Source organism: Lupinus angustifolius, chromosome LG05, assembly GCF_001865875.1.
Source record: "Lupinus angustifolius cultivar Tanjil chromosome LG05, LupAngTanjil_v1.0, whole genome shotgun sequence".
Classification (NCBI taxonomy): Eukaryota; Viridiplantae; Streptophyta; class Magnoliopsida; order Fabales; family Fabaceae; genus Lupinus; species Lupinus angustifolius.
The window spans coordinates 1,710,471-1,723,789 of NC_032013.1; the positions used below are offsets into that span (position 1 = coordinate 1,710,471).

At 31.1% G+C, this 13,319-nt stretch overlaps 1 protein-coding gene across 1 annotated transcript; it reads left to right on the top strand.

Annotated features, from left to right (window-relative positions):
* On the top strand, positions 3,952–5,526 carry LOC109347382 (phenolic glucoside malonyltransferase 1-like). Its single transcript, XM_019587200.1, has one exon. The coding sequence runs from the start codon at positions 4,009–4,011 to the stop codon at positions 5,377–5,379; it is 1,371 nt and encodes a 456-aa protein (XP_019442745.1). The 5' UTR covers positions 3,952–4,008; the 3' UTR covers positions 5,380–5,526.

Sequence of the window (13,319 nt, forward strand, 5' to 3'; positions counted from 1 at the left end):
GTTGATAGGGTTGATCACATAACCAAGAACAATATATCAAAAGTTATCATTTTAAATCAAGATTTCTTAAGTTAAACTCACCACTTTGAAGTAAACTTATCTTAACAACGTCCCCACTTTAACTAATTTACTATCCAAGACTTCATAACACTTTAAGTTTATGAAGTCAAGACTTTACTAAGTTAACTTTTATCCCAAATCATTACTTGAACTTGGAAATCAAAGGATAAAATTTACTAATTAAACCCTTAACACATAATACTTTAAAACAACACTTTTTCAACAAAAAATCATCATTTCCTTAATATGGTTCACAACTTCACTAATGTGCCCAAGATGTGTCATCCAACAACATTTCATTCTAGGTAATCACATGGCTTTTTAGTGTTGATAATACATCCATTAAGCACACTAACCACACTACTTTAACACTTTCAAATACACTTAAACTCATAAACATTTTGGATTTCAAAAATAGAAAATAAACTTTTCCTAGACACATATAGGCCACGATTTTTAGGTCAAATGGCAAGGAAAAAGTTTTGGTTTTTCAACTTATCATTAAACACATTCAAACACCAACAACACATTTTCTAGCATTAAATAGAAAAATAAACTATTCTAAAATTGTCCAAGACTATGATTTTCAAGCCAAAAACAAGTGGAAAAATCCAAGCTTTACATGATTTAAAAACTCTTTAAAGGTTCCTTTGATTACATAATCATCTCATTTAATTAAAATAAAAAAAACACTTAAATCCAAAACATTAAAAAAACAGCTCCATGAACGACATAACAAAATATGATAACTATCTAATGATGTATGTGGGAGAGATTGAGAAAACAAGAAGAGAAATACCTTGAAATCTCTTAGAAATGATCTCCCTCAAGGCCAAGGGGTTGCTTTTATAGATGGGGAAATCAAATTTTCGGGGAAAGATCAAGGTGGATTCCCAAAATCATGGTGATGTAAGGAGTTGATGAGTAATTTTGGGATTGTGCAAGAGATTGTACTTTTGCTTACTCAACAAGCAAGCTTAACTCATGAATGATGATATGACTAATGCTATAAAAACATCGTGATTAAAATCATACCCGGGTATTATCGGTTAAAACTCGGTCGAAGATTAAAAATCTCCCGATTTGGAGTTACGTTTAGAACGTCGCAACTTGGATTTTGCAGTGAAAAATATCTACAGATGAGTTATGGACAAACTTGATGTCCATTTTGAGATGAAATAGTATTTCGAAGATAATGGCGCAATCAGAATTCGATTCCGAATTACGGAACTCAAAAATCAGCTTTTGGGCCGAAATTAGGGTGAATTTTGGCTGAAAGAGGTCCGAAGACTTTCCGTCACAGAAAATTATGAACATTTACTATAAATTAGGAAATTATAATTCAAGACTAAAACTTAACCGAGGTTTAGCATAAATCAATACCGATTAATTTATAAAATTAATCTCTAGTTAATTAAATATTTAATAATTCTCACATAGAAAATCAGAGTGTTACATCTATCACTTTAATTTTAAATCAGAGTGATGATGAATAATAAAAAATTATTAGTAGATATTTCTTGAGCAAATTATATAAATATGAGTTTTTAAAAATCAAATTGAGATTTGCTTCTTTTAAAATGAAATAAAATCTTATTATCTCTCAATTTTTTATTTGGAACTTCAAGTAAATTACGAAATATTGAACTTAAAAATTTAAAACATGCTAAATAAACATGAAGAAATGTTTTTGGAGTCTTAAAATATTCTTTTGAGGCTTCCTATGTATAATACCATTATGAATAGGAAAAAATGATACCAATTTTATCTTTAATTTAAAACTATTTAAGAATAATAATGCATTATTCGTAAAAGTAAATAAATTATTTGAAGATAATAATCCTGAAGTCTGAAAATATACCTTTGATGTTTACTAAATGTAACAACTTTTCAGTATTATATTTAAAATTAATGTTTATTCTAGAAAGTTAATATTTACCAATCAAAATTGATTATAAATAAAAGATGATTTGAATTTTTGTCACTAGAATTTTAAATCAATGTGGTGAGGAATAATAGTATATTATTAATAATAGTAAATAAAGTAAGTGAAAGTAGAGTCTATATTTATTGAGGATATTATATAAATAGTAGTATTTGATGATCATATTGAGATATTTTATAAAATTAAAAATAAAAGTTATTTTTCAAACTATATTTTTGAACTTTAAGTCTATTCAACTAATTGAATTTTGAAAATTGCAAACGTAATTAATTAATTTGAAGAAGTATTCTTTTGGAGTCTAGGAAATATATTTTTAACTATCAAAGTATATTAATATTTTAAATGTGGAAAATTGACACCAATTATTTTTTGGTTTAAATTTTTTAAGATTTCGATTACAAAAAGTGTCATTTGAAATGAAAAAAGGAAATAACACAAAAATAATTTGAATCATCATGTTTTTAATTTTCTGTGAAAGTGGAGATGAATTAAAATATGTTATTACTAATATTAAAAACATTTGTTCTAGTAGAGTCAATAAGTATTTGATAATTTTATATAAATAGTAGTATTCAAAAATTAAATTGAGTTTTCTTTTAAAAAATTGTCAAATTTTTTGTTCTTTCACAAACCATTTTTCTGAATTTAAAGTCAGTGAATTTCAACGTATGGAATCTTGAAATTGCTGAATAAATTTGAAATAATTCTTTTGGTGTCTCAAAATATATTTTGGACGTTTCCAAATTATAACATAATTTTAATGACAGAAATTGATCCCAATTATAATTTATTAACTTTTATTACTACTTTGATTTCCAAAATATTAAGTTTCAAATGGAAAAGGAAAATAAAGCAACACAATTTGAATATCCACCTCTATAATTTTATATCAAATTGGTCGAGAACAGTAATATTTTATTATTAATAGTAAACAAATGTACAAACCTGAAATTGTTAAAATTTTAAATTGATATATGTTTATTAAAAGATTTCCAAATTAGTAATACAAACAAAAATTAATGAGTTTTGTTTTGTTTTAAAAAATGTCCAAAATTGTAATTCTTTCTAAAATTGATTTGTGGAAATTAAGTAAATTAAAACATGAAACTTTGAATAGTTTAATCTTGATAAATTTGAAAATAATATTTTTTAGGAGTAGGAAAATCTACTTCTGATGCATCATAATTACAATACAAATTTTAATGAAGAAAAAATACATTATTTTTAATTTTTATTTAAAAAATTAATAATTTGATTTTGTTCCAAAAGGGAAATAAATCAAATAAAAATATTTAATTATAAATAGTAGTATTTAAAAATAAAATTGAGTTTTTAAAGTCAATTTCAACTAATGGAATTTTGAAATTGTCAAACTCTTTGAATTAACTTCAAAATTATTCTTTCGAACTCCTAAAATTACTTCTGTGTTTGACATAACTCATCTTACTTTTACACATCCATATGTGCAATATGAAAATCAAGATTATATAGTTATAGGTTGAAAATTGGTTAATGATTTGTTTGATTTAAGAATATTTAAATATATTGATTTTAATTTAATTAGATGAAACCAATAGCAAAGAGATAACACTAGTTATAGACGGAATTTCAATATAAAGTAAGAGAGAGCATGAAACATTTATTAGATGGAAAGAGTGTACATATAACTATAATATTAGGGTTTCAAATATAAAGGTGGACTAATGTTTGGTTTAAGTAGAATAGCCGATCTCAACAAAGATTGAATATTCACATTAGTCCTTTAAAATTTTTTACGTGTATTAATTTGATTATTGAAAAATAAAAATCGAAGTTATAAAAAAATTAATTTAACTTATGTTTGATATATTTGGGAATCACTATGGGACAAATAAGTATTTAGTCAACAAAAAATTATTTGTATAAATTGAAGTTGAACCACATTTACAGAGTAAGCTGGAAGGAAATCTAGAATCAACAAAAGAAGTCATTCACATTAATACAACTTCTCTTAATTCTCTTTTATGTCTTCTTCAACTTCTCTCAAAGTTCACCATGTCTACTCGGTGGCGCCGCCAGATGCAACCACCGCAACCACTTTGCCCCTCACCTTCTTTGACATATTCCACCTTAGATTACCAGCAGTTGAGCGTCTTTTCTTCTATGAATTCCCAAACCCAACAACAACAACAACTTCATTCTTTGATGTTATTGTTCCAAATCTGAAACACTCTCTTCAACTCACACTCCAACACTTCGTTCTTCTTGCTGGTAACATCACTTGGCCTCTTGAATCATCTAAACCCATTATCAACTATGTTCCTGGTGATACTGTACCCTTCACTGTTGCTGAATCCAAAGCTGATTTCAACCATCTTTCTTCCAATCTTTGTGAAGTTGTGGTGGACCGTGATAATTTAATACCTCGCTTGCATATTTCTCATGAACAAGCATCTGTTCTAGCCCTCCAAGTTACACTCTTCCCGAATTTAGGGTTTTGTGTTGGAATAACAACACATCATGCTGTTTTGGATGGAAAGTCCTCGACCATGTTTTTTAAAACATGGGCCTATATTTGCTCCAAGCTCGATCCTTTAACAAAATTACCATTACCAGGTTTATCTTTACGTGAAGATTTGATTCCTTTCTTTGATAGATCAGTGATAAGTGATCCCATTGGAATCACTGAAGCCTATGTGGACAATTGGTTGAATCATGAAGGACCGAATAATAGAAGCCTCAAACTTTGGGATAGCATTACTGAAGTGAAGACAGAACTAGTAAAAGGTTTGTTTGAATTAACACCTTCATGTATCCAAAAGTTGAAGCAATATGCACAATCAAAGCTGAAAATTAAGGTATCAACGTTTTCTGTTACCTGTGCTTATTTGTTAGCATGTTTAGCCAAAGTAGAAAAACCAAAGGCTGATAAAGTAGCATTTATATTTGGTGTGGATTATAGATCTCGTTTGGACCCACCAATTTTGCCAACATATTTTGGGAACTGTGTTTTACCTCAATTAGTTCTTGCTGAGACAAATAAGTTATTAGGGAATGATGGGTTTATTAATGCTCTAGAAAGGATAGTTGATGTTTTGAGTAAGATAGACGATGTAATGCTAAATGAAGCAAAAAATTGGGAGTCAAAAATGCAATCTGCAATGGGGGGAAGATTATTTGCTGCTGCTGGGTCCCCAAGGTTTGAGGTTTATGATACTGATTTTGGATGGGGTAGGCCTAAAAAAGTGGATGTTTCTTCTGTTGACAAAAGAGGAGCTTTTTCTCTTTCTAAGAGTAAGAAGAATGATGGAGGGGTTGACATTGGTTTGGCTTTGAACAAGGGTCAGATGGAAGCTTTTGCTGCTCTTTTTGATCAAGAAATTGAATCCTTTTAATGCTGTTAAGATTCACAGATTTGAAGTATGTTAAGAGAAATAAGAGTTTGTCATTTATGCTGAACTGGATTTGAATGTTTTGATTTGGTGCCATAGGCATGTATTTCAAAACCTTTATCCAACTTGTGAGAGTTTCATTTGTATCGTGAAATAAATTATTTTCTGGTAATAATTATCTTATCCTTCTTATTTTGTTTATGGTTTATGTCAAGTGTCAATTTATACGAGCTCAATTCAACTTTTTGTTGATAGGGAGAAATAATTATAAAAAATTGAAATAAGTGAAGCATTTAGCTTTTTTAATATAAAAGGGGGTCTGACAAGTGCCAAAAATGCATATATTTTATACACTTTTTATGATACTTCTCCTTGGTAAAATTGAAAAAACCAACTTAATTCAATACTTTTTGGATAAAATATCATAATCTTGTATATATGCTTTGTGTATTTCATTTTTATTATATTTTGTAAGATTTAGATGGAAAATAGAAGAATTAATCAAATACAAACAAAGTGCTTAAAATAGGCCAAAATGATCCACAAATGACATGCTTAAGCTTGACGTAGTAAACTATGTGCTTAGCCTTAAGCATGACTCAACAAGACTTGGCCTATGTGGAAAAATATGGAGTCAACTTGAAGCTGCTCACTAAACAGCTTAGCTTGGGCCAAGCCACGCCTAGCTGATCTGGACACCAACTTAGCACAGTCAGACCTAACCTGACACGGTCAGAACACAAGCCAACCTGCTCAAGTAGACAGCTTAGCGGAGCACCTGGACCGCCTAGCTTGGAATCACACACCTGACAAGATTAGCAAGCACCAGGCCACATTACCATCAACACGGTCAAAACTGCTCAAGCCAGAGAGCTTAGCGGTGCCACATAAGTGCCTGGCGGTTTGCACCCAGCAACTTGGTCAAGTTGGCTTAGCCACCAAGCAACCGTGACATCATGCATTACCTCACTTCAAGTAGCCTCCTTAAGTTTTTCAGAGGTAGCTCACAATAGATGGATCAATAGCTCACAACTAGCTTGGGTGAGTCAGCCCCAAGCAGGTGACTAAGCTGCTTGACCAAGTGACCAAACTCATGCTGAAGGGTTTGGTGTGCAGCTTGGCGGTGGAAGAGAGGAGCTTAGTGGTGACAGAGAACTCCTATAAATAGGAGACACTTCAATGCTTAATTCATTCATTCATACACACATTTTTCTTACTCCACGTTCCACTTGTCTCTAGAATATGAAATTCTCTATTTTTGTACTTCTTCTTTGTAATTTCTTGGAGGATTTCTTCTCCAAAGTAGTTTAGGTAAGTTTATTTTGTAGTTTCTCCTTAATTCAATAAGAGAAGGAGTAATCAAATGAGATGTAAAAGTTCACTTTGCAATCTCATTTGTGCATGTAAAGTGTCTTAAATCCTTGGATTAAGATGGCTAATGCTCCTAAATTTTAGTTGAAGTTTAGGTCAATAATATTTCCTATAATTTCTTGTTTTATTATATTGAATCATGTTTAAGTTATTACTTAGACAATTTCAATTCTTTAGAAAGTGCTTAATACGGTTTTAGCTTGATCACCTAAAACTTGATTTCAAGATCCAAAATGCTTCTTTTTAAAGTTTTGACAAATGAACTAAAAAGTAGGAACACACCTTAGTTCATTTTCCAAATCAAAACATCTATTTTAAGCAACTTGTAATCATAGATAATCAATGCTTACAGAGCCTGAAATAAGGCGTGACAACTTATTTCGTCGAGTGGCAGTTTTTTATTGATTAGTGGTATTTTGTAAGGTTTGAAAATCACTTTTTTCTCGTTGGGGGACTGGGGGAAATTTTATGAACTGATGTTTGGAATAACCAAAGTATAACACATCTTTTATAAACATTTTTCATAGAAACATGTTAAGAAATATTTCCATCATTCAAACTAAATTTTCTCCTCAAGAATTTGTGCATAATATTTGTTTATGTTTATTTATGTTTACTTGTTCAAAGTCCATAAACAAAATCAATCAAACCAAAAATGTGATCAAAACTTTATTAGTAATATAGCATGTTTATAATAATGTTCTATTAGGCAATTCCTTGTGGTTCGACATAACCCTATACTATACTACAATTGAATCTTGAAAGAGATGCAAATGTAAAATAGTAAAGTGTTAACTTATAAATTTATTTGTTGACAAAGAAAGAAGCCTTGAATCAAAGTGCAATTTAATTCATAAATTTTATATTTGTGAAAAGGAAAAAATACACAGTTATAATGAGTGATTTAACTAATATCTTTTACTTTATGTCATTTACTTTCCGCAACTAACATTTATTTTCTGTCATTTACATTTCCGCAACTAACATTTATTTTTTGTCATTTACATTCGCAACTAACATTTATTTATTGCTTTATTTTTTTTACCAACCCTTCAAAAGAAGTGGTGCGGTTAAATTATAACTTTATTGCTTTATTTATTTGTTCTTTACTAGCCTTCCATAAGGAAGTAGTTTGGTTAATAAAGGAAAACAAAAATAAATATCACTCATTATCACTTGTGTTAAATTGCAAAATTCATATCATTATGTTGAAGTTGGAATTTATTCCAACAAAGCCGGGATGGTATAAAATTGTTCATAATACCACAAAGCTAAGTTTTTTATTAAATGAACATTCTTGAAACCATTATACCGATGTTGAAATTTATTCCAACAAAGCCGAGATGGCGAGCTAAGAGTCAACTTGTCATTAAATAAATCAATCGGAAATTTGTTGTCTCAAAAGCAAGCAGAAATACTCTTCCAACAAATTGACGCCGTTGTCGGGGAATTGCTAAATAATATGATTTATTATTTATTATGCTATATTATTAATAATCTTGTACAAAATCTTTTTCTTCATTTTTGTACAAATTAATTTGAATTTTTATAAAAATGTAAATAATAAACTCTATCCTAATCTTGTTTGTTGTTTATACTTTAGATTTCTTTCCCTACGAATTTCTTTGTTGGAAATAAATACGATTTCCATTTTTGTTTATCTCAGGAATATGGCTTACAATCAGAACATTGATATTCATGATGAAGTTGATAACTTCATGAAGAAGTTTCAACAGAAGTTAGATCAAATACATAAGAAATTGGCAGAATTACCTAAACAGTTGATAAACATCAAAAATGAGAAATTTTGGTGCAGCCAAAGCCATAACCGGAAGGAGATTTGTTTCATAAACCAACATCAATCTCCTCAAAAAAAACTAAAGGAGATATTGGAGCAGTTTATACAAACAACCATCACACGTCAAAAAGGGACCGAAGATGCTATCAAAAGAATGGGAGATCATATAAGGTAGATAACTGAAATTCAGTCAAACTCAGTTATTTCAGCACACTGCGAAAGTATCACGACAAGAAGAACTATGTAGTTTTGATTTCTCTATTGTAACTAGAGATATGTAGGATCAGGTACTTCCATGTCAAGCACAAAAACTAAAAATAAAATATTTTTGGTCTTTCTTTTTGTTTAATGATGTGAAGGTAAGATTAATATTTTGAACAAAAACCCACATGATTGATCTAGATACTGTTTTTATAACTGACGGTATGAGGTTCCTAACACTTTCCTTATCCATAACATGTACTGTGTTTTTCTGAACACATTTAATTAAGTAATTAGTTATTAATGAATTAATTATAAAAATTAATCAGTAATTTTTTAGGCTAAACCTCAGTTAAGTTTTAGTATTGTATTATAATATTCTTGCTTGCCCTATTTTTTCAAGATTTTTGGAGAATAAAAGTTTCTGAGACGATTTCGGGTCGTTTTATCGAGTTTTCAGCCAGTTTTTGAGTTCCGTAATTCGAAATCGAATTCCTATTTCGCTATTGGCTTTGAAATATTATTTATATTCAAAATAGACACCAAGTTTGTACGTAACTCATCTCTAGGTATTTTTCACATCGAAATTCAAGTTTCGACGTTTCGGGTAAAAAACCTAAATCGATAGATCGTATATTTCTGGACAAAGTTACCCGATAATACTCGGGCACGACTTCAATTGTGAAATCATGTCACATCAATCAAGTAGGAGTATTAATCACATCATGGGTTAATGACTTGTCAAACAAGCAAAGTCAAAGCTTCCATAATCCCCTAAATCACTCACCAAATATCCTCACTCCACTTCCATTAGACACATCACCTAAGCTAGCCTAAAGCTAGATTGCATTTCATTAATTTTCAGATTTGAGAGAGGGTGAGGCTCTCCTATAAATACTTCATCCCATCCTCTCATTTTTACACTAATTCTCCTAAAGAAAGTTAAGGTATTCTTTCTCTTTTTTCTCTTCTCCATTTTTCTCCACATACACCATGAGAAAGTCATGATCTCTTAGTATGTTATTCATGAAGTTGAGTTTATGTTTGTTTTCTTTAAATATTTTGTAAGTCATGACTAAAGGGGATGATAATGAAATCATATGAACTTTTGTGTAGTTTTTGACTGATGTTATTATACGACTCTAGAGATAATCAAGAAACCTGGGGGTAATGTAGATTTAACATCAGTCTCTCCTCCTAGAGAAAACATCATAGAAGGGAAAAGTTAAATGACCATGGGGTTGATGATGAGCCATAACCAAATGATGTTGGAGAAGAAGAAGGTGTTGAGTAGGGGGAGCAACCCCCTACGCTACAGCATAGGAAAAGTGATAGAAAGTGACTTTTATCCAGTAGATACCCCAATTCGAAATATACAGTAATAAAGTCTTGAAGAACAAATGGGTGTTCAGGCTAACGAAAGATGGTGATCATCTAGTCAAATAAAAAGCTCGCTTGGTCGTGAAAGGCTTTGGACAAAAGTGATGAGTAGATTTTGACGAGATTTTTTCTCCTGTTGTCAAAATGAGTTCTCTTCGAGTTATACTCGGATTGACAACTAGCTTAAATCTAGAGCTTGAGCAATTAGCTGTGAAGACTGCATTTCTCAATGGAGATTTGAAGGAAAAGATCTACATGGATCAACTAGAAGGATTTGAAGAATCTGGGAAGGAAAACATGGTTTGCAGTTTGAAGAAAAGTTGGTATGGATTAAAATAGGCTCATAGGCAATGGTACAAGAAGTTTGACTCGTTCATGGTGAGTCATGGATATACCAAGACTAATGCATATCATTGTGTATATGTTAAAACATTTCCAAGAGACAAATTCATTATCCTTTTGTTGTATGTAGACAATAAGTTGATAGTGGGACAAGATGCAAAGATGATTGGTGAGTTGAAGAAAGAATTATCAAAGTCTTTTGATATGAAGAATCTAGACCTTGCTAAGAAAATTCTAGGCATATAGATTTTGCGAGACCGGAAGGCTAAGAAGTTATCATTGTCACAGGAACAATATGTGGAACGGGTTCTAGAGAGATTCAACATGAGGAATGCTAGTTCGAAAGAGAAGAATGACATGGCTAATATTTCCTACTTCTCTCTAGAGTTGGGAGTTTAATGTATGTCATGGTTTATACTCGTCCAGATATGCTCATGCAGTTAAAGTTATTAGCAGTTTCCTTTCCAACCTTGAAAAAATAATTAGGAAATGGTAATGTGGATTATGAGATACTTGAGTGGTAGCTCTAAAATGTGCTTGTGATTTGAAGGACCAGAAATAATCCTGGAAGACTATGCAGATCTAGATATGGGTGGTGATATTGATGGTAGGAAATCTACATTAGGGTTTGTATTTACTTTTGCAATGGGAGTTGTGCCATGGTAGTCAAAGATGCACAAGTGTGTTGCCTTATCTACAACTGAAGTAGAATACATTGCCATGATTGAAGCAGATAAAATAATGTTTTGGTTGAAGATGTTTCTTCAACAGTTGTGAATGAAGCATGAAAGATTCGTGATCCATTGCAATAGTCAAAGTGCTCTGGATTTTATAAAAAAAATATGATGTACCACTCTCATATAAAGCATATTGATGTTAGATATCATTGGCTACGCCATGCAGTTGAAGAACAACAATTCAAGCTAAAGAAGATCCACAAACTGTAAAATTCTACCGACATAAAGACAAAAGTTGTAGCACGTGAAAAGCTTCAATTTTATGCCAAGCTGGTCGGCTTGAATCATAGATGAATGTTTCAAAATTTCCCCATTGGCTGAAGGGAGAGAATTGTGGCATCCAGCCCATGTGAAATGTTAAAGCCATAAAACAAGGCATTCATTTCATAAAGAAGGAAAGTCTTTGACGGTGTAGTATATAGGCATAGGCGGTACAAAATAAGGCATTGTTTTCACACTACACAAAATCCTCTATAAATAGAGGTGCTCATCTTCAGTTGTAGAATATGATAGAGAAAAGAATGCCGAAGCAAAGTTAAAGCTTTTGGTAGTGAGTGAAAATAGAGATTGTGAGTAAATCCTAAAGAGTGTAGAGTGTGTGAAAAATACATTGGGCTAATTTTAGGTTTTATCTCTATTATTCATTGGTCCTACATGTTATAGTATTTGAATAGGAAGGGTCTCACTGGGAAACATTATATTTGTAACTCTTGTATGAGAAGAGTGTGTAAATGATATTGTGATTGTCCTACATATAGTAGAATATTTTCGGAGATTGTCCTGTGGTTTTTCCTTGGAATTTTAAGGGTTTTCCATGTTAAAATTTGGTGTTTCTTTTTTCTTTACATTGCACACATTTATTTTACTCCACTGCTGAGTTTGTAGATTTATTTCCACTGGACCTATTTTGGTGCTCATTGCCACATCACAGTATCATTTAATTTAAACTTTAAATCAATATCAGAGCCAACAACTATGTCATGAGACCAAGGCGACTTCTCTCTAGTATGGTGGTTGTGTATGAATGGTAGTTCTCTATGGGTGGGAGCCATAAGGTGGTTTGAGGTTAGGGTTAAAGGTTTAAGAAACTTGAGTGAATGATGTTGAGAGTTCAAGGCTTACTTATAACAATTTAAAAAAGAGTCATAAAGTGGTCTAATGATTAAGATGAAAGTTTTAAGGAATGTATTGAAAGAGGTTGAGGGTTTGAGGGTAACACCTCAGCCCTGACATGCGACCTCTCAGGCCCATTAATATACTGAGCATTGACTATTTATCCATGAGGTCACGGGTTCAAGTCGCGGAAGGCTCCCCTTGGAGGGGAATAAAATACTATAGGAGTATTTAAGCTTAATGGGTGGCATGCTCAGTATATTCATGGGTCTGGGAGGTCGCATGTCAGAACTAAGGTATTACATTGAGTCTCACCTAAACAATTTGAAAAAAAGAGTCATAAGGTGATATAATTATTAGGCTTAAAGGTTTAAGAAATGGAGTGAATGAGGTTGGACGTTCGAGTCTCATCTAAAAATATATATTAACATACTAACATTTAACCTGTAAAAAAATATGTATTTGAGTATCCATCTAGTCTTTTGATATGTTCATTTTTCAGGAATAATAATAGTTATATAAAAAATAAATCAGAAATAAAAAAACATACACAAATACAATGTCATTATTAGTTTATATAATATATATTAGTTTGCCCACATAAAATTCACAATAGTACACTACACATATATAGTGCTTAACATATATGATAAAGAGCCAAATATGAATGTGCTCACAGTGTATGAGATTTATACACACTTAGTGTGTTATTTACCATTCATGTTAAATCATCATTTGTTTTTTAAAAGTATTATAAATGAATAATTCAGATAATGGGATTTCAGCGGTGGTTGAGGGTTGTTGGATATTTGGCGGAGAAGGTAAGATACCTGCATATTTACATCATTCATATTTCTTTATCAAATTATATATAAATATTTACATTTATTTATTTATTTATTTATATATATATATATATATATATATATTACACTCTAACGTAAATGCTGAATATTTTTACTTGACTTATTTTTTTGATGGTTTTGAAGATATATTGGGAC

What these genes read in the sequence shown, in the direction of transcription:
- LOC109347382 (XM_019587200.1), top strand. Translation starts at nt 4,009, where the DNA reads ATGTCTTCTTCAACTTCTCTCAAAGTTCACCATGTCTACTCGGTGGCG.